The sequence below is a fragment of the Eptatretus burgeri genome, chromosome 2 (genome assembly GCF_056783735.1).
Source record: "Eptatretus burgeri isolate ZD-2024b chromosome 2, Ebu_testis_v1, whole genome shotgun sequence".
NCBI classification, from domain to species: Eukaryota; Metazoa; Chordata; class Myxini; order Myxiniformes; family Myxinidae; genus Eptatretus; species Eptatretus burgeri.
In genome coordinates, this window is record NC_140962.1 from 72,380,890 (window position 1) to 72,403,389 (window position 22,500).

General features: G+C 42.3%; 1 protein-coding gene across 3 annotated transcripts in view; it reads right to left on the reverse strand.

The window, feature by feature from the left end:
• Nucleotides 1-22,500, reverse strand: part of LOC147032307 (ubiquitin-associated protein 2-like) — a 149,845-nt gene that overhangs the window by 36,573 nt on the left and 90,772 nt on the right. For all 3 annotated transcript variants that reach the window (XM_085869798.1, XM_085869799.1, XM_085869797.1), the window contains exons 18-21: nucleotides 19,747-19,797; nucleotides 12,043-12,121; nucleotides 11,715-11,917; nucleotides 10,953-11,037 (exon numbers count right to left, since the gene is read on the reverse strand). In XM_085869798.1, coding sequence (XP_085725924.1) covers nucleotides 10,953-11,037; nucleotides 11,715-11,917; nucleotides 12,043-12,121; nucleotides 19,747-19,797 — 418 coding nt within the window. The remainder of the gene's footprint in view (nucleotides 1-10,952; nucleotides 11,038-11,714; nucleotides 11,918-12,042; nucleotides 12,122-19,746; nucleotides 19,798-22,500) is intronic.

The following is a 22,500-nucleotide window of genomic DNA, read 5'->3' on the forward strand; positions in this document are numbered from 1 at the left end:
AGAGTCCATGCCTCGGTGGGTCGGCGCTGTTTTGGTGGCACACAGAGGACCAACAGCATATTAGCAGAGATGCCAACTTTTGGAAATCAGAATTAGGGAGGATTGTCAACCGACACCAAATAATGTGTGCGAAGCGCACATCTCGAGCGCGGTGCGCTCGACCCTTGCGGCGGGGTCCAGGGCCCGCCTTAGGGCCCTGGAAGCTCTGGGGTTCTAGACGCTCTCTAGTGCCCTCTGAGCCCTATTTTGGAGCATTTAACATGTTAAGAATTCCCACTTTTTGAACAAAAAAAGGGGAAAATTGTGCACTTTTTAATGTTACATGTATGTTAATATTAGTAAGTTAGGGGACAATCAAAGATTAACAAAAAGCACAAAAGAAGCAATATTTTTCTTACCTTACTGGCTGGTACTACTGCTGCTTGCTTTTTCCATGGCAGCTTTGCTGAGTGACAGCTGTGTGGCTCTTTTAGCCCTTCTGATTATGTCTTTGCTGTATTCTCTCTGGTAGCAAGGGGTGCTATGAGCTAGTTTTTCAATTAAGAGAGCTTCCAGGGTTTTGACACTCAAATTGGGACGAAATTCAGTATGATTCTTCCGTACAAGACTGAGTGCCCGCTCACATGATGCGTTCGAATGAGGAATGACCAAGATTCCCTTCATCACTTTGCTCAAATTAGGATACTTCTTGGCACCAGTGCAGGGATCTGTGAGCTGTGAAATCCGATGCCACTGCTCATCCACTCTCACTGTCTCAGTAGCAATTGTAGCTATGGAGGCGTCTGCCTGGTAGTGAGCGAATTCACTCTCAAGACTGTCTATGTCACTATCACCGCCACTGAACAGACAGGGGAATTTCTTGATGAAAAACTCCACACAGTCAAACCCCACTTCTTGGTGTAGCTTAACATCCAGCACCTGAGCATGCTTGGCTAATTCATCATCTAGCGGCCAGGTTTTGAAGATGTAATTGCAGGCTTTCACATAATATGAGCGAACTGCACTGAAGAAACCTTGGATGTCTGACTCACTCAGAGTGAAGGTGGATTTCTTGAGACTCCTTTGTTCCCTTATATACAGTTTGGCATCGTTCCCAATCATGAGGTCCTCATCATTCTTCTGATGATTTCTGTCAGAGAAGGGTACATTTACCAGAGCAACCGATGACACCGATGGTTTCAAAAACCGTACGAAGATATCTTTCAGAAGACCATTCAATTCTCTGTGCAGGAGATGAATACAGGGTTCGTCTCTTTGGAGCAGAAGATTCCCCTTCTCAAAAAGCTTGTTAGCATATCGAAGGAAGAAACAATAGAGTTTTGTTTGTGGAGACAAGAACATCCTGTTGACACGTTTTTCTCTAGATTCCTGCACAGTGTTTGAGGAAGATGCGCTTTTAGTTGTAGAACTCGTAGGACACTTAGCCGCAGGGCGATCACACTTGCGTTTACTGCCAGCAGAAGAGGTCAGACTCGTAGTACCAGATCCAATTTTACGTTTGAGGAGAGAGCTTGAGGTAGGTGCAGCCAAGGAAGAAGACCTCTGATTCGAAGGTTTTGCTGAGCTTCTATCAAGTGATTTGGCAAAAGCAGAACTTAACTTGGGTCCTTCTTTGCCTGTAGATGGGACTATCACAGTCTTTCTCGACTCTGAAGGGATCTGCTTTGTAGATGAACGTGATGAAGGGCCGGTGATGCTACCTGCTCTCAGCATTGGTTTTGGTGCTGTCCCTGCTGTCTTCTTCGCAGCAGATACTGCAGTGGTAGTGGTGAATGCTGCTCCACTAGTGCTTGATCCTGCAGTGCCAGTACTGGCAGTAGATACAGTGCCGTCCTTCTTGCTCGTTGTTAGAGTCTTGGCTACAGTTGGTTGCATTTTTCTTCGTACTTCTTCTTTGAAGAAGAGGCGAAGTGGCTCCCACTGTTCAATCAGCCTGTCTAGGCACTGACCAAGGGACAGCCACCTTGTTGCGACATGCTTCAGAATCTTGTGTGTCGGGGCATCACAGAGTTCTTGCAGTGCTTTCACTCCTTTGACGCGTTTACTACTTTTGTCCAAGTAGTAGTAAATATCGATGAGAAAGTCATCTAATTCAATGGGTAAGGCCTGAGCCGCCTTCTTGGCCGTATTGTGCATCATATGGAAAGGGCATCCCATGATGTAGCACTCTGGATTTTGTTTGTGGATATAAGCAGCGACTCCTTTGTGCTTGCCCACCATGACAGAGGCATTATCAGCACAAAAGGAAACACAATTTCACCACGGAATTTTCCTGTCACTGAACTCATGATCAAGCAGTTTGAAAATGTTTTCTCCAGTGGAATCTTGTTTGCACGCAGGCAAACTTAGCAAACCTTGCTTCACAATCCCAGCACTGTTGTCATAGTACGAAATCAGGACAGGATATAGCTGGGCCTCACCACTGTCATTGCTACCGTCTGTAGCTAGGCTAAATGGAGCTAGTCTAGCAATATCGGCAATAGATGAAGCAGTAACATTTGACAACTCACCAATTATTGCTGAAGTTTTTGTTCTTGCACATCCATACTTTGAAGCAACTTTTGAATCTGGAAACATCTTTTGAAATAGAGGTCCAGCATGATCTGAGACTGATATGGGCAAGTTATGTTCCACAATAAATCCACGAAAGAGAAGTTCCGCTCGGGTAACATCCTCTTCCTCGCTTGTCCCTTGTTTGGTGAAATAATTCAGAAGTGTACCGGTACTCGTGCTCGAAGATCTCTCCTTTGCAATGTCTGTGTGCCGTTTGCTTCCAACGTGCTTCCGAATATCATCGCGACCTCCGTGCTCAACTGAAATATCAACACTGCATACTGTACAATACGCATGATGAATTCCTCTTTCAGACTTTCGAATACACGGGTATTGGAGACTGTATTCGGTCTTGCACTTCTGAGACCATTTCTTGGTCTTCGTAAGCTTCTTTTCTGCCATTTCGTAATCAACATCGAGGGCTTGAAGCATCGGTAACTTCGAAGTCGATGTTCCACAGCTGCAGCGCGACTCTTAGAACTCTGGCGGCTGTTAAACACCGCACGGTGGTCGCGACCGCCGGGCTGGTACGGGGCCCAGCTGCATGCAGTGAGCGTATCGCATGCATATACACTGTGCATACATACCGCATGCACTGTATTGCACACATACCGCATGCACTAAATCTCAGTGCATGATCGCATAAGCGAGATCCAGACCCAATGTTTCGCTGCTCCTCATTTGAATTTGCAATTTTTTACGTACAATTTGGTAGCAGCGAACGTTATGGAGTTACCACATGCTATACGTAGCAGACGATGCTTTTCATTCAATTCTCATACTAGTACATTCTGATTAGTGAACAGTGCAAAAATATCAAAATTTCGGGAGGATAAGGATAGTGATCGTAAGGGCGGGAGTTTGGGTGAATTTTCGGAAGCCTCCCGATAAAATCGGGAGGGTTGGCATTGCTGTATTAGGCAGGTGGTCATAATGTTTTGGCTCATCAGTGTGTGTGTGTGTGTGTGGGTATATATATATATATATATATATATATATATATATATATATATATATATATATATATATATATATATATATATATATATATATATATATATATATATATGTATATATATATATATATATATATATATATATATATATATATATATATATATACATATACATATATACACACACACACTGATGAGCCAAAACAGAATGACCACCTGCCTTCCATGCTGTTGATCCTCCGTGTGCTGCCAAAATAGTGCCGACCCACCGAGGCATGGACTCCACAAGACCCCTGAAGGTGTCCTGTGGTATCTGGCACCAAAACATGAGCAGCAGATCCTTCAAGTCCTGAAAGTTGCAAGGTGGAGCCGCCATGGATCCAACTTGTCGGTCCAGCACATCCCACAGTTGCTCAATCGGATTGAGATCTGGAGAATTTGGAGGCCAGGACAACACCTTGAACACTTCATCGTGTTTCTCAAACCAGTCCCGAACAATGTTTGCAGTGTGGCAGGGCGCATTATCCAGCTGAAAGAAGCTACTGCCATCAGGGAATACCATTGCCATGAAGGAGTGTACCTGGTCTGCAACGATGTTTAGGTAGCTGACACGTGTCAAATTGACGTCCACATGAATGGCCGGACCCCGGGTTTCCCAGCAGAACACTGCCCAGAGCATCACACTCCCTCCACCAGCTTGTCGTCTTCCCACAGTGCATCCAGGTGCCATCACTTTCCCAGCTAAACGGCGCACACGTGCACGGCCATCCACGTGATCCAAAAGAAAATGGGACTCATCAGGTCAAGCGATCTACTTCCACTGCTCTAAGAACCAGTTCCGATGCTCGCGTTCCCATTGAAGGTGCTTTTGACGGTGGACAGGAGTCATCATGGGCACTCTGACCGGTCTGCAGCTACGCAGCCCCAAACGCAGCAGGGTGCGATGCACTGTGGATCGTAACACATTCTTCCTGTGACCACCATTAACGTTTTCTGTGACTTGTGCCACAGTCGACCATCTGTCGGTTCGGACCGGACGGGATAGCCTTCGTTGCCCTCACACAGCGATGAGCCTCGGGCGCCCAATACCCTGTCGCCGGTTTGTGGTTTGTACCTCCTCGGACCAGTCGGTCGGTACTCTCCACTGCTGACCGGGAGCACACCACACAAGCCTTGCCGTTTCAGAGATGCTCTGACCCAGTCATCTGGCCAAAGCAATTTGGCCCTTGTCAAAGTCGCTCAGGTCTTTACTCCTGCCAATTTCTCTTTCATCAAACAGATCAACTTCAAGAACTGACTTCACTTGCTGCCTAATATATTCCACCCCTTGACAGGTGCCATTGCAACAAGATAATCAATGTTATTCACTTCACCTCTCAGTGGTCATTCTGTTTTGGCTCATCAGTGTGTGTGTGTATCTACATAATATATATATATATATATATATATATATATATATATATATATATATATATATATATATATATATATATATATATATATATATATATATATATATATATATATATATATATATATATATATATATACACACACATACATACATACATGCATACACAAATGTACACGAGGTCCATCTCAAAAGTAACGGGACTGAACCTGCTGTGTGCGCCACTTACACAACTTGAATGAACGGGTTGCGTCACAGACTTTTGCAACATTCCAGCTATATATATATATATATATATATATATATATATATATATATATATATATATATATATATATATATATATATATATATATATATATATATATATATATATATATATATATATATGATTGGTGATGGTTGACTGCGCTCATTTGTGCTTTACACGTTGTCTAGTTTGAGTCGTCTCACTATGAGTCGTAAGCAGAGAGCCAATCTGAAGTTTCTTGCCAAGCTTGGCAAACACCTTCCGAATCCTTCGCAATGCTGCAGCAAGTCTATGGGGAAGAAACGATGTCACATACACGTGCATTTGAATGGCACAAGAGGTTCAAAGAGGGACGGGAGGAGGTTGAAGACTATCCACGGTCTGGAAAACCTTCAACGAGCAGAACGGCGGACAACATTGAGCGTGTGAAGCAGATGGTGCGCGCAGATCATAGTCTCATGGTGCGGATGATTGCTGAGGAACCTTCCATCAACAAGGACACTGTCTGGAGCATCATCACTGAAAATTTTGAAATGCGCAAGGTGTGCGCAAAGATGGTCCCCAAGCTGTTCGCTGAGCACCAGAAACAGCAGAGTCACTGTCTGTCAAGACATTATCGAGCGTCTCGATGATCCAGACCTGCTCGGGAGAGTCATTACTGGCGATGAATCGTGGATATTCGAATACGATCCCGAGACCAAACGGCAGAGTCGTCAGTGGAAAAGTCCGGCATCACCAAGACCAAAGAAAGCAAGGATGTCGAAGTCGAAGGTCAAGGTGATGCTCATCGCGTTTTTTGACATCAAGGGCATTGTCCACTTCGAGTTTCTACCACAGGGTCAAACAGTGAATCAATTTGTCTGCAAGGAGATTCTCCGGCGCCTCATGAGATCAGTCCTGGGCAAGAGGAGGGATCTGTGGGAGAATGACACGTGGGTGGTCCACCATGACAACGCCCTTGCTCAGTGCTCTGAGTATCTGAAAGTTTCTGGCAGAAAGGAATGTGCCAACTCTGGAGAAACCCCCGTATTCGCCAGACTTGACCTCTTGTGATTTTTTTTCCTATTCCCCAAGTTTCAGGGGGTGATCAAGGGGACCCGATTTACTGATGTGGAGGCCATCAAAAGGGCCGTGACGGAGCACCGGAGGATTCCAGACAAAGCCTTCTGGGGGTGCATCGAAGCGTGGAAGAGGATGGACAAGTGTATGAGACTGGAGGGAAACAATTTTGAATTTTATTCCAGAAATTGACAAATTTTATTCCAAAAAATATATTTAAATCACAGCCTGTCCCCTTCAAAATAGCACTCCCAAAAATCCTCGGCGAATGTAAATTATGGAGCTTGTCGCATGGCCAGGCTGAAGAGTAAATGAAGCAATTTTCAGCTCTGGAGCTTGGCGGGCGTGGCTACGGCTCGGGGTGACATCTACGCACCAAAGTTGATATGCTGAAACACAGGGTCTTTTGCTCCACTTTCTGGCTCGTCCTCCACTCCAGGCTCTATAGAGAGCATCCAAATCAGGGTCAGTCAGTCTCTCTTTAGTCCAGAGCCTTTACCGAGCTGAGCGTCATCAGAGCTGAGAAGGCAGCGCAACCGAGCGAAGAAAGCAGCGTTGCTGGGTCATCAACACTCGGCTTCCAAGGAGTTCCAGTCATCTTTGTTAACCATACACATACAAATTTTCTTACATGTGCCCCGTTAAGCTCTCTCTCTCACGCATCTTCTCTTCCATCTGATAGTCTCATCCATTGAGGACGCACAAACTAAAAGAGCAACAATTACCAATTTTCACCCCTCACGCCATGCTGCACCACATTTTTGCATCTCCCACTCACATACAGTCGACACTCCAGTTTTATTCCCTCTTCACCCTCCAAAGTGATTGGGTTGCGTAGGTCCGTTGACTGCACCATGTACAAGGTTGCCTACACCTCAATTGCTTTCTTCTCTTTCTGAACTATCTTGCTTCCTTGGGTGGGTGTGTGTGTGTGTGTGTGTGATGGCACCTGGTATAACACGTCAGCACAATATTTAAGATTGTACAAGTTTATCTTGGGTTCACTCTGCTCTGTGTCTTCTGTTTTTGTAAATAATAATTGCATTTCTTTCGCCACACCCACAATTCTTTGCTTTCCCTGCTGCACATATTGGTGAATAAACCCTATTACTGTGCACATAAAACTTTCCTCAACCTCACTTTTAATAAATTGCTTTGATATAAATGAACCCAGTCCGTTTTGTCTTTTCCTTCATTGGTCCAGCATGGTCGACACATTGGCTTAGCCAGGACGTTCTGCCACACCAAATTTTCTATTAGCCAGCGCACATTCACTGTATCGCTCAGTAGTAATCCGAGTGTGCACTGAGGGCACGAGACCCCAATTGACTCGGCCGGCCACAGGTAAGGTATCACACAAGGTAGTGTAACCCTGTCTGGATTGGCAGGGCCAAACGGCATTCATGGTTACTTAGCAACCTGCCAGTGCACGGAGTTATCTGTGCACGGAGGCCTCAGGACTTGTCGTTTGAGAGGGACCCAAGTGGTCCCCCTCGTGGCAAGCCTCGAACCCCGAGTCCGCAACAATATACATCAATCATGATATTTCAAAACGTGTACGGATCCAGACGAAACTCGGACAGGTTGGGTGTGCAACAAGGACGAATAAATTAAATCTTGCTGAAGATCCATATCCGTATCCGAGAATTTTTCGAGCGATTCTTCACAATTGAGAGATTGGGTCAGAATGACAAAATAGAATAACAATATTTCAATAATACGCCCCGATATATATATATATATATATATATATATATATATATATATATATATATATATATATATATATATATATATATATATATATATATATATATATATATATATATATATATATATATATATATATATATATATATATATATATATATATCGGGCGTATAAAAATTTGGGGCCGGATTTGAGAAAACTTTGTGGATGAAATGCAAAAGTGATAAGAACAAGCCAAACAGATTTTGGTTATTGTTCAAATACAGATATGATGCATCAGTGGGATACAAAACAAGCGGTTCAGCCGAGCGGAAGCATACACTCTATAGAGCGGTGTTCTCGTTTAAAGTTTGGTTATAATTTTATTTCAAACCAAATTGATAATAAAAATGACAAATACTTCAAGGAGGTAATGGTTTTGTTTTGTAAACCTCACCAGATTCAGTGGCATTGCAGTTGGTGTGTCTGCCCTGAGTCTGGGAGGTCAACAGTTCAACTGACCCCGGTCATGTCATACCAAATGCTTTCTAAATGGTACGTGCTACCTCCTCATTTGATGCTCAAAACTTAAAGCATGGATAAACCCCATGGGTTTGCACTGCATGGGTGGGTGGGGTTAGAGTCCCAACATCAGAATAGCGACAACTTGCAATTGGAAGCCATTTTGTTTCCATCAAGCACGACACACCGAACCTGTGCCCAATGCGCATGAAGCGTAATGCATCCGTTTTCTAATCAAACTGTCTTTCTCTGCACCCAAAAGGAAGATTATTAAATAATCAATCAAAGGAAGATCAACGATTTATTAATTATTAATCAAAAGGAAGATTAATACTTTTTTTCGTTCTTCCAATGCATCAGAATAAGCATACAATCAGAAAACATGTTGCAGAAACGGTGGAAAAAATGAAGTGCAATGCAAGAGTGAAGGTTCACACTGATGAGTGTCTCATTTGAGGTGTATAGAACAAGTATAAAAAAACATGTAGGTAGTGACAAAATGTAGAAAAATGAAAGGTGGAAGAAGAAAAGTGAAAGAGAAATGGAGGTACAACATCCACACACGATCAAGAGAGTAGAAAATTAGAAAAATACAACAAATTGTGATTGGAAAAAAGTAAAAAAAAAAGAATAATAATAACATTAATAATAAAAAAGTTGTTTCTTTTTTAAGAGAGAGCGAGCTAGAGATGATTGATTGTGTGCTCTGCCTGAAGGCAGGTCCTTGGCCACTTAAAGATGAAATTGAATTGTTTACCATTGCCTTCCCAGCAGTAAGGGCAGAAATTTGTAATTTGAACAGGATGACGGCGATAACTCGCCTCTCTTGGCAAAGGACACTTTGGGATCTTTAGCATCAACTAACGAATGATAGCAGGCGAGACAACCGGCTTCACGTCCTTTTGTCCCCAATGCTGAAGAAACCTTGATTAATCACCCTGCTTATGAAACACCAGGATGACAGTATATAGCTGGGTCGCAATTTTAACTCAGGCTAGAGAGCGCGGAGGCGAGTGTGTGTACATCGAGGCCATCCTGCCAGCCTCTTGAGAAGATATGGATAGGGAAAGTTTTTGGGTTTTTTGCAATTGAATAAACAGAAAATAAGAAATTCAGAAAGAACAACGAAGTAATACAAGAGGTCTGTATTAAAATTAAGATGAGCCGTAAATGAAGGGGCTGCTTTTTTCCACCACTTAAGTTATTTTACCATATGTACTGTTAACACTGAAAACATGCATTGCATGCAATCCTTCATCATTTTCTATTCCCATGATAAATGCCTCATTAACCGTGACATGGACCATGACATGTTGTTAACCAATGCTAACTACAACACTTGAATTATTGAATAAACAAACACGTCATACAGACACAAAAGTGACGTGTTTACTTTGAAACAATTTTGCCAGGATGTTCTTGATATGTAATGAATCATCTTCGAAACATCTAAAGATAATTTAAGTCCATTTTATGAGTTATACCCAACTGCCAATGACAATGTGATTACAAGCAACACAGGGCTGCAACTTACCTGGCACAGAAACAAGCCCGAAGTCGGTTTCCATCTCAGACGACAAACTCAATTTCACCCAATCTTTTTCCTTCTGGTATCTGCAGGGAATCTATACATTTTGAAACCCTTCTCTGATTGGTACACCCAAAGGTACAGCATCCCGTCATTTTGTAAGAATATAATCATATAATTAGAGGTTGTCCGACATACAAATGACGCAAGCGATGAATATTACAATTTGTGGTGAATGGAAACAAAATGGCGAACATGGACCGTGTGACAAAAACAAACAAAAAATTTTAAAAGGTCAAATCTCGTGTTGTCCAAAGTCTGGATTTGTTGATTGTGCAACGTCTGCCCTTCGATCATTACGGAGAAGAAAATTAATTTTAAAAATAAAAATAAAAAGTGCTAAATTTCCAAGAGGGGTGTTTGGGGGTGAGGGACAGGCAACTCAATTATGCAAGTTGCCTTTTTTTGTACAATTTAAAACGTCAACCAACAATTTTTAAAACGAAAACCCGAATTGCAAAACATATCCTGTGTTGCTGCAGTCATTTTTCCTCACTACAATGTAGTTCTATTCGACAATCTTTCTTGCTTTTAAAGCAACTGTACTTCAAAGTCAAAGATGTCCGCTGATCAACAACTGCCATTCACAAGAGCACTTCTGTTCAAGACATGAACCTCCTTCGGAATGAGCAAGAATATGACACGTGGTTGGGCCACCCGACATGACGAACTTTGCAAGCTCACTCATGACAGAATAAAGTTCGTCATGAGTGCAAGTGCACTCAGCACTCTGAAGTAAAAACAGCAAATGACACCAAAGATAAAGGAGGCAAAACAAATGAAGTTGGTGCAGGTCAGCAGGCACGCACGAAAAGTCAAAACGTCACAGTGGTCAATTTCCAAGTGAAGAGAACAATGGGCAAGGAGAAAGTGTATTTACGATGGAAAGAAAATGGTCGTGAAAACAAATGAGATCATCCTTACCGCCTGTGTAGTTGTGCTGATATGCTGTTGGAGGAGCTGGCTGGAAGGAGGTAGAAGACACCGGCTGCTTTGATGCTGCAGGTACCTGCAAGCAAACAGCAAGATAGACTGATCCCACCAAATTATCATGCAACTTTGTTTAAATAAAAGGCTCGACTATAATTACACTACCCTATGTCGATCCACTACAGGATGAATGCTGACCTCAAACACAGTCCATTCTTTTCTATCCTCTGCAGTGTGGTGCCATCGTACAATTTCTTTTTATTACAATTATTATTTTTAATTCCATGTCTATACTTAATCTTTGGTCTCACTCTGCTTCTTCTGGGTCCTCAAGGTTGCCAGTGACTGTTTTTCTTGGGACCAAGATGCCATCAAATTATGTTGGCTTCTGATGCCGACAGTTTCTTTTTCCACGGCAATCTCCATTTTCTTTGTAAAAGACCATGTTTCACTGCCTTAAGTTATTGCTGATATTGCACATAAATTTTAAGCTCTGAGAAAGGCAATTTTTATTCCTTAACGTTTTAAGTTTTCCAAATTCTGCCCCATCCTACTCTGGTAAATCTCCATGTCTTAAATGCAAATAAAATGATCACACTCCCCCTTCCTCCACCCCCAATGTTGAAATAATAGCGAGATGTGGATCAAGCCAAGGATACTTTCCGACGAATGCCTCAGAGCAATGGGAATGAGCGATTGAAAGAGGGAAGTGATGCAAAGAAAAAGAACAGGCAACTACATTTTCAGGAGACCTACCGGAAAGACTGGAGCATAGTGGAATGGGGTTGGCATTCCTGGAAGGCTATAGTAGGGCAAACTCGCGTAGCTGTATCCAGGTGGCAAAAAAGCCCCTGGAGGAGCGCCAGGTGGAGGCGTTTGTGTGGCCGCCTGAGAACCGGGCAGTGACAAAGGAGGAGCTGGGGACGGGGCATCGGCACGCCCAAACTTTGAGCTCTCTCCTAAAGGATAAAAAAAGGGAGCATTTATGGGGTGCAGAGCTGAACAGCCAAAACAGCACAAACAAACAAAAGAAGGTGAGAGAAGTAATAATGAAAAAAAGAAAAGAAAAGATTGTTCAGCCAACCTGTGTAACTTCCCCCTCCCAAGCCTCCTTCCCTCCCTGAAAGGAGGGCGGTGGCTGGAATTTGCATGCTGTAATAGTCCTAGAAACACAAACGATAATGCCATCACAGCATGAACCCATTCAGAGATATAAACACTGATGAGCCAAAACATTATGACCACTGACAGGTGAAGTGCAAAGCATCAATTATCTTGTTACAATAGCACCTGCCAAGGGGGGGGGGATAGATTAGGCAGCAAGTCAAGTCAGTTCTTGAAGTTGATGTGTTGTATGCAGGATAAATTGGCAGGAGTAAAGACCTGAGCGACTTTGACAAGGGCCAAATTGTGATGGCCAGACGACTGGGTCAGAGCATCTCTGAAACGGCAAGGCTTGGGGTGCTCCTGGTCAGCAGTGGTGAGTACCTACCGACAGTGGTCCAAGGAGGGACAAACCACAAACCGGCAACAGGGTGTTGGGCGCCCATGGCTCATCGATGAGTGAGAGCAACGAAGGCTATCCCGTCTGGCCCGAACTGACAGGTCTACTGTGGCACAAGTCACACAAAATTTTAATGGTGGTCACGGGAGGAATGTGTCACAATCCACAGTGCATCGCACCCTGATGCATGTGGGGCTGCATAGCCACAGACCGGTCAGAGTGCCCATGATGAGCCCTGTCCATCGTCAAAAGTGCCTAAAATGGGTACGCGAACGTCGGCATTGGACCTTGGAGCAGTGAAAGAAGGTCGCCTGGTCCAATGAGTCCAGTTTTCTTTTTGATCACGTGGATGGCCGTGCACGTGTGCGCCGTTTACCTGGGAAAGTGATGGCACCAGGATGCACTGTGGGAAGACGACAAGCCGGTGGAGGGAGTGTGATGCTCTGGGCAGTGTTCTGCTGGGAAACCCTGGGTCCGGCCATTCATGTGGACGTCAATTTGATACGTGTCTCCAACCTAAACATCGTTGCAGACCGGGTACACTCCTTCATGGCAATGGTATTCCCTGATGGCAGTAGCTTCTTTCAGCAGGATAATGCGCCCTGCCACACTGCACACATTGTTCGGGAATGGTTTGAGGAACATGATGAAGTGTTCACGGTGTTGTCCTGGCCTCCAAATTTTCCAGATCTCAATCCGATTGAGCATCTGTGGGATGTGCTGGACCGACAAGTCCAATCCATGGCGGCTACACCTCGCAACTTACAGGACTTGAAGGATCTGCTGCTCATGTTTTGGTGCCAGAAACCACAGGACACCTTCAGGGGTCTTGTGGAGTCCATGCCTAGGCGGGTTGGCACTGTTTTGGCGGCACACAGAGGACCAACAGCATATTCGGCAGTTGGTCATAATGTTTTGGTTCATCAGTGTATATATATATTTTATAGATAATTATATATACAGTGGGGAGAACAAGTATTTGATACACTGCCGATTTTGCAGGTTTCCCCACTTACAAAGCACGAAGAGGTCTGTAATTTTTATCATAGGTACACTTCAACTGTGAAAGACGGAATCTAAAACAAAAATCCTGAAAATCACATTGTATGATTTTTAAATAATTAATTTGCATTTTATTGCATGAAATAAGTATTTGATCACCGACCAACCAGCAACAATTCCGGCTCTCACAGACCTGTTAGTTTTGTCATTAAGAAGCCCTCCCATTCTCCACTCATTACCTGTATTAACTGCACCTGTTTGAACTCGTTATATGCATAAAAGACAGCTGTCCACACTCAATCAATCAGACTCCAACCTCTCCACAATGGGCAAGACCTGAGAGCTGTCGAAGGACATCAGGGACAAAATTGTAGACTTGCACAAGGCTGGGATGGGCTACAGGACAATAGGCAAGCAGCTTGGTGAGAAGGCAACAACTGTTGGCGCAATTATTAGAAAATGGAAGAAGTTCAAGATAACAGTCAATCTCCCTCGGTCTGGGGCTCTATGCAAGATCTCACCTCGTGGAGCTCAATGATCATGAGAAAGGTGAGGGATCAGCCCAGAACTACACGGCAGGACCTGGTCAATGACCTGAAGAGAGCTGGAAACCACAGTATCAAAGAAAACCATAAGTAACACACTACGCCATCATGGATTAAAATCCTGCAGCGCACGCAAGGTCCCTCTGCTCAAGCCAGCGCATGTCCAGGCCCGTCTGAAGTTTGCCAATGACCATCTGGATGATCCAGAGGAGGAATGGGAGAAGGTCATTTGGACTGATGAGACCAAAATAGAGCTTTTTGGTTTAAACTCCACTCGCCGTGTTTGGAGGAAGAAGAAGGATGAGTACAACCCCAAGAACACCATCCCAACCGTGAAGCATGGAGGTGGAAACATCATTTTTTGGGGATGCTTTTCTGCAAAGGGGACAGGACGACTGCACTGTCTTGAGGGGAGGATGGATGGGGCCATGTATCGCGAGATCCTGGTCAACAACCTCCTTCCCTCAACAAGAGCATTGAAGATGGGGCGTGGCTGGGTCTTCCAGCATGACAACGACCCGAAACACACAGCCAGGGCAACTAAGAAGTGGCTCCGTAAGAAGCATCTAAAGGTCCTGGAGTGGCCTCGCCAGTCTCCAGACCTGCACCCAATAGAAAATCTTTGGAGGGAGCTGAAAGTCTGTGTTGCGCAGCGACAGCCCCGAAACCTGAAAGATCTGGAGAAGATCTGTATGGAGGAGTGGGCCAAAATCCCTGCTGCAGTCTGTGCAAACCTGGTTAAGAACTATAGGAAATGTCTGATCTCTGTAATTCCAAACAAAGGTTTCTGTACCAAATATTAAGTTCTGTTTTTCTGATGTATCAAATACTTATTTCATGCAATAAAATGCAAATTAATTATTTAAAAATCATGCAATGTGATTTTCAGGATTTTGTTTTAGATTCCGTCTTTCACAGTTGAAGTGTACCTATGATAAAAATTACAGACTTCTACGTGCTTTATAAGTGGGAAAACCTGCAAAATCAGCAGTGTATCAAATACTTGTCCTCCCCACTATATATATATATATATATATATATATATATATATATATATATATATATATATATATATATATATATATATATATATATATATATATATATATATATATATAAAATATATATATATATATAAAATATATATATATATATAAAATATATATATATATATATAAAAAATATATATTTATATATATATATAAAAATATATATATAAAAAAATATATATATATATAAAAAAATATATATATATATATAAAAAAATATATATATATATATAAAAAAATATATATATATAAAAAAAAAATATATATATATATATATATATATATATATATATATATATAAAATATAAGCCTGGTGTTGGCGCAGTAGTTAGGGCAGCGGCTTGGGATCCAAGAGGTCCTGAGTTCAATCCCCGTTGGGCCACTGAATTAATATACCAGGGGGTTGACTCAGCCTGTCATCCTTCCGAGGTCGGCGAAATGAGTACCAGTATACTGGGCCGGTGTATACCCCGGTTAAAATAGGTGTACCTTATCCCTGTGTCGTAAGAGGCGACCAGGGTTGCGTCAGGAAGGGCATCCGGCGTAAAACATGTGCCAAATCATGATGCGGATCATACGGATGATCTGCTGTGGCGACCCCTAACGGGAGCAGCCGAAAGAAGAAAAAGATATATATATATATAAATATATATATATATATAAATATATATATATATATAAATATATATATATATATAAATATATATATATATATAAATATATATATATATATAAATATATATATATATATATATATATATAAATATATATATATATATATATATATATATATATATAAATATATATATATATATATATATATATATATATATATATATATATATATAAATATATATATATATAAATGTATATATATATATATATATATAAAAATATATTATATATATATATATATATAAATATATATATATATATATATATATATATATATATATATATATACATATACACACACATACTATTGTTACGGCCACGGGAACTGAGTGTATGAGGGGGTTAATCCCCGTATCTCCTCGGAAGAGAGCCGGACCTGTGGCCACCACTCACAATTAACTTTGTGGTACGATGGGTTGCTTTACAACCACGAGTTCCGGTGTCTACCTTCGAATTTGCCGTTTAACTGGAGGTCAAGTGGCTTCCTGAACAGGGAGCACGCCCTTGGCGATGCACCAGTCTTATGTTGATTAGATCTTACCTCGGGTGGCCGAGCGTCTTCCGCTGTTTTGTTGTGATTTTCAACTGGCCGAAGAATTGAGATTTTTCCCCTTCAACACTCCTCATTTGTTGGTTGGTTGATCGATTTCTTCATTCTGTATTTTATCCCAATCATCCCCTTCTCATTGTGACTCAATCAGCTTGTGCTGCTGCTCATTCCCTCCACCACCAAAGGTGGAGGAGGAAGGTGGAGGACGTTTTCTTCACTCCTGCTTGCATGAATCCAATACTTTTTGAAATATCATGCTCACAGACGAAACTTGGTGTACAGGTTGGGTGTGTGACAAGGACAAATAGATTCGATTTTGGTGAAGATCCGGATCTGGCTCAAGCCCATCAGTGGGATACAAAACACAAACTATTCAACCTGCAGAGCTCTACCAAGGGCCATTCTCGTTTACCCCACGGGTCCTTCTTTTACCCCCTCGATTTCTCCCTTTCACTCACTTGAACTCCGCAGTTCGTGTTTCCCCTTTTCAAATTTTGTTCCAACTCTTCTATGAGCATCAACCATACACCACCGGTAAAAAGTTTTAGAACACCCCCATTTTTCCAGTTTTTACTGAAATTTAAGCCGTTTAATGTTTCAATGTACTCTGAAATTAAAGCATAGAACAAATAAACAATTGCAGATAAAAAATAAATCATTGAATCGTTTTGTTGAACAAAATTTAATCTAAATTTTTGACTCATCAAAGTAGCCACCTTTTGCAGATATAACAGCCAACCATACTCGTGGCATTCTTTCTACAATGGAAATCAAATATTGTTCAGAAAGTTCTTCCCAATACTGTTGCAGAAGTTCCCACAAATGTGTTGCACTTGAAGGTTGCTTTGCTTTCACCCTTCTGTCCAGTTCATCCCAAGCCAGGTCGATGGGGTTGAAGTCTGGAGACTGTGCTAACCATTCCATGATCTGAAGCCTACTTTGTTGTTCTTTTCTTCTCAGGTAGTTCTGACAAAGCCTGGAGGTATGTTTTGGGTCGTTATCTTGCTGTAGGATGAACCCCTGACCAACTAGGCGGAGACCAGAGGGTATTGCATGGCGCTGCAAAATGCTGTGGTGGCTGCCAGTCACTCTGTGCAATTTGCCGACTTTGGATCCAGGAAAAGAGCCCCAGATCATCACGCTTCCTCCTCCATATTTGACAGTTGGTGTCACTCACTGAAGAACCATCCTTTTGCCTACTCGACGGCACACAAAACCCTGCGTGATGACCCGAAGATTTCAAATTTTGATTTATTGGTCCATAAAACCTTCTTCCAGTTTTCAGTAGTCCACTGGCAGTGCTTCATGGCCCAGGCAAGCCTCTTTTTTTTTTGCCATCTCAGCAATGGTTTTTTTTGCTGCAACTCGACCTGTCAAACCTGCAGCTTGAAGTCTTCTCTTCACAGTTGAAATTGAGACTTCCTTACTTTGACCAGTGTTAAGTTGTGCTTGAAGCTGCTGTCCTGTGAGCCACCTAGCAAGCAAGCTGTATAATCTCAGAAACTTGTCTTTTGATTGTGTTGTGGCTTTGGGTCTGCCAGACCTCTTCCTGTCAGAGTTTCCTCCAGTTTCCAAGTGCCTTTTGATGGTGTCAGAAACTGTACTCACTGACACCTTTACTTCTTTGCAATTTCTCCAAAGGAAAGACCTACACTTTTAAGGGTTATAATGGTCTGTCTGTCTTCCTTTGTTAATTGTCTTTTTCTCACCATTATGACACCAATATACCACTTCCTGCAAGGCAATATTGTCCAAATAATGCTTCAGAGGGTGTTGCAACACAGTCATTCCAACACTGCTTTTATGCAGACAGAAGGTTTGTAACTAATCAACAAAAGTTGGGACACCTGTCGCAATTGTTTGTATCAACTTTCAAGGCTTAATTTACTTCCATTGCTACAGAACAACTGCAGTTTCTAACCCATTACTTGTTCCCTGAAAAGGGCATTTAACAACTGAAATTTACATTATTTTTCAGTTTTTGGTTACCTAAACTTTTCTTTTTTTTTTAACCTCTGGCAGTTTACTGCTTAGCTTTGTACTATTTCAAGTTATTCACAACTTGAACTGCTTAAATTTCAGTAAAAACTCGAAAAATGGGGATGTTCGAAAACGTTTGAGCGGTCGTGTACATGGTTCGCACAGCCATGGAAGCCAAAATTTCCTGGAGTTATCCAGGGGTAAAAAGTGTTTTTCCAGGAATTTTAACACTTTGAAAAGCAACATTGGATTTTCCAATGCTACTTATGCATAGATTAAAAAAAAATAGCAGGGCACTCTTTGACATCACATTGCCAGATATGCCTCTGCCCACATTGTTACATCATTATACAGGACATACTTGTACGAAGTTTGATTTAAATCCCTGCACCCAGATTCAAAATATTAAATAATTTGGGCTGTTAAACCAAGTGTCCGATGAGGTTGAGATCGAAAAAACATATTCCACATGACTACGAAATCAAAATTGTGACGTTTCATGTTGATTGATGAAGCGGTTCAAGAGAAAAAAATTTTTTCTAAAGATCTTCATTCAATCCAATATGGGTGCCAGACCATGTAACCTATTAATTATTTGTGAACACCCTGGTGGCCCCAAGGCTTGGGTAACATGTGGGTGAAGTTTCCCCTTGATCTGTCAAGCCATTTTGGAGAGTATTTTTAAAGGTTTATTCTTCAAAAAAAAAATAAATAAAAATCAAAGCTGCCAAACCAATGTGAACGATGATGTCACAGGTGGAGAACATTTTTGGTCCTCATGGATCAGTGATCATTCCTGTAAAGTTTCACCTCTAAAAACCTTCAAAAATATTTTTGGAAATGGCTGAACGGATAATGTGAAAACAATATGGCTGCCGAGAACCACATGACTGATGATGTCATTCCCCCTCCAATACAATTCATCTCAAAATGACCCTCAAATTTTCATACTAATCGGATAAAGCGTTCGATGTATGCATGCAATTATGTCATCATAATGAAGCTACCTATGACATCATAAAAAACCTCAAAAAAAAAACCCCCCACTTGTTTCTCATGCGCTAAATTTCAATTTTTTCCCATGGAGCGGTTTCAGAGATGGAGGTCCCAAAGCTTTTCATTTTTTTCCAACATGGCTGCCACACCACATGACCTATGATGTCATAAGTATCACTGAAACATTCTACATGAGTCGCACCAATGATGAAAATTGTGTCAATCGGATAAGCAGTTGCAGAAATTTTTTTTATCATCATGGATGGACGTACGGACATAGACAACCCGAAAAAGTGCCTCTGGTGACTTCGTCCGTTCAGGCATTTTAAATAAATAAAACTTCATGAAAACACGATTCTTTTCGGACCATTTCAACAACAGAAAACAAAACACGGAAGCACTTTACACCGCAACATGTCTTTCTGGAGAATTGGCAAGAAATTCACAGCATATGCAACACAAGGCCAAAACATGCAAAAACACTTACCATAGGCATCCTCTGTATGACAGACAGATCTTCGTATCCATAGATTGGCGTCTGGAAGGGGGAAAGCAATTTGGGGAACAAAAAAAAATTAAAAGTTAAATAAACCAATAAATACTGGCCTCTCACTCTTTCCAACAAACTGAAACAAAAACTAAGGCAACAGTATGAAGTCGTCTGCAAATGCAACCTCAACGGCATTTAAAAGGACAGGAAGTCACAAAAATCGGTCAGCACCCATGGGGAAAAGGAAAAAAATTTCCTCAATTGCCGGGCTGAGTGCGGACAGAAAAAGAGGTCATAAAAACGATGGCGTCACTGGTACGCAAAGTGCTCTGGGAAGTGATGTCACTTCCTCCCAAAGCTCAGTGGCTGTTTGTCGAAAGTAAACTCTGGCATTCTCATGCGTGCGTGCAAGGTGTTCCAGCCCTCCTGTGTAGGATAAAATTTTAAAAAGAGCGAGAGTCGCTTTGAAATACATATCCCCTACTGGTCCCAATGAAGAAAAAGAAACCAAAAACCCAGTGTTTGGGTTCATTCAGCAAAATAAAAAGAAAAGCAATTTTCATTTATCAATATCTTTTGTAAACTAGAAACCAATAAAGAAAACCAAGATAACAAACCAGAGATAAAAATTAGTTTGCATGCTTGAGCAGATACCAGACCATAATGAAGAACAACCACCCTTCAAAACCACCATGTTACGTTCGTTTCTAAGCTTTGCCAATTTCATACACATGAAGGAAAAACATGCGTATGGCTTATGTGAATATACGATACATCATGGTTACACAACTGGTATCACTCCAATTGCACTGGGACATGGACTAACACCTAAGCCTAAGTAAGGACTGATGCCTGCAGATCTGTGCTGCTTCATGCAATGGCGGCGCATGATTTTATCGGGGTGGAAACAGGCCAACTGTCCAGCCAATGGGTGTAAAGCAGTTGGGTGGAGTCAGGGAAACTGAACACTGACCCATATTCTCTCAGTACAAAAAGGGCACAGCGCTGTGAAAAATTGACGAAACGCACTGAAACTCAAACTTGTTCTGTGTCATCAAAATAAAGCCATGTACCAAGTTTCAGTTGAATATTGGGTTTGAGTCTCACCACGAGGGGAAGCACTCAGATCCCCCCACAGAATGCCCAGTCCTGAGGCCGCCGGGCACAAATAACTCCGCGCGCAGGCAGATTGCTAAGCCAATCCCACAGGGTTACACTATCTCACGTGATACCTGACTTGTGGATGTCCACACCAAGGGGGAATCTCATGCCCTCGATGTGTATTCTTACAACTCACCGGATAAGGTGCAGCTGAGCATAGCTGCGAGTGGCTAATAAGAGCAAATTAGTGGGGCAGAACTACCAGCTAACCTGTGTGCAGACTACGCTGGACCTATGGAGGAAAAGACAGAATGAGCTGGGTACATGTATAATACAAGCAATTTATTACAACCAGTGGACATGCAAATGTTTACAAAAAGGACATTAGAAGACAGTGCAGAACTAACCCAATACAAGGAACTTCTACAATCTTATTTACACCAAACACGACAGGCGGCATGAGACACACTCCATAGGAAATTGGAGAGCAAAGAAAGATAAGAAAGTTTGAGGTGTTTGCAATCTCTGTTACCTTGCGTGGTCGATAGCCAACACAACCCAGTCGCTTAGGAGAGGGAGGAGGGATGAAAACTGAAGGTGTCGAAGGTATGCGAGTAAGGAGGTGCAATGAGGTGTGATAAGACAGAGGAATATGTAAAGATGTGGGGCAGGGGGTTGGAAGTGGAGCAAACGAGGTGTGAGGATGACTGAACGTGAGTAAAGAGAAATGTGTTCGTGCAATGGTTTATGCTATCGAAGGCAGCGCTCGGTCTGGTGTCCAGCTCTCCATTCTGTTCAGCGATCCGCTCGGTGGACTCCTTTTTGCTCCGTGACTCCAAGAACGAAAGGTGAACCAGATGCGAGATAAGCAGGCAGGCCAGGCAACAGCAGAGCAGAGAAAAAGAGGCGGTGGGCTAAATCAGAGCTCCCGTTTAATACTTCAACAGCGGGAGCGGCACTTGAGAGCGGAACAGGCGGAGCGATGGGCATTTCCCTGTGCCCTCACTGGCACGGGTACTCTAACCACCGTGTTGGCCATGCTCCAGCAATGATTTCCAACTGGAAATGGCCCCATTTGTTCTGCACCTCAGCATGCAACAGAGCACCCAGAACAACATGGGGTGATCACATACCCCAACACATTGGTAGTCATCAATGACTACTGTCGTGTAGCGATGGCCGCAGTGGTGTCGCATAGCAGATGCAGTGTGGTGCGTTTGTGATGGTGATGGCAGTCATCAAGATTGTCGCATCAATGGTAAGTGCAGGTGAGCTTGGGTTGTGATCTGATGTCGTGGGGAATTTTGGGAAGGCGTTGTGGTGGTTGCAGGAATGTTTCAGTGTTGAGGTCAGAGTATGGTGAGCGTTGGTTTAAGAATGGCACGCATATGCAAATGAGCTGTCTGTTGCCATGGTCTGCATGCTTGCGTGAAGGAAAGCAGGTCATGTGTGAAGTACAATAAAAATTGATAGAATACAGAATGGGATGAAATACCAACCTAAAAAGCCCTCAACGCATTTTGTCCAATCAACCCACGAGACATAAGGGAAGGGCCATCTAAAACAAGTATTAATGAAATAACTGCCTTGTGAACGCTATATGTTGAATGCCATAGCCTAGGAGAGTGACAGTTTCACAGAACTGCAACA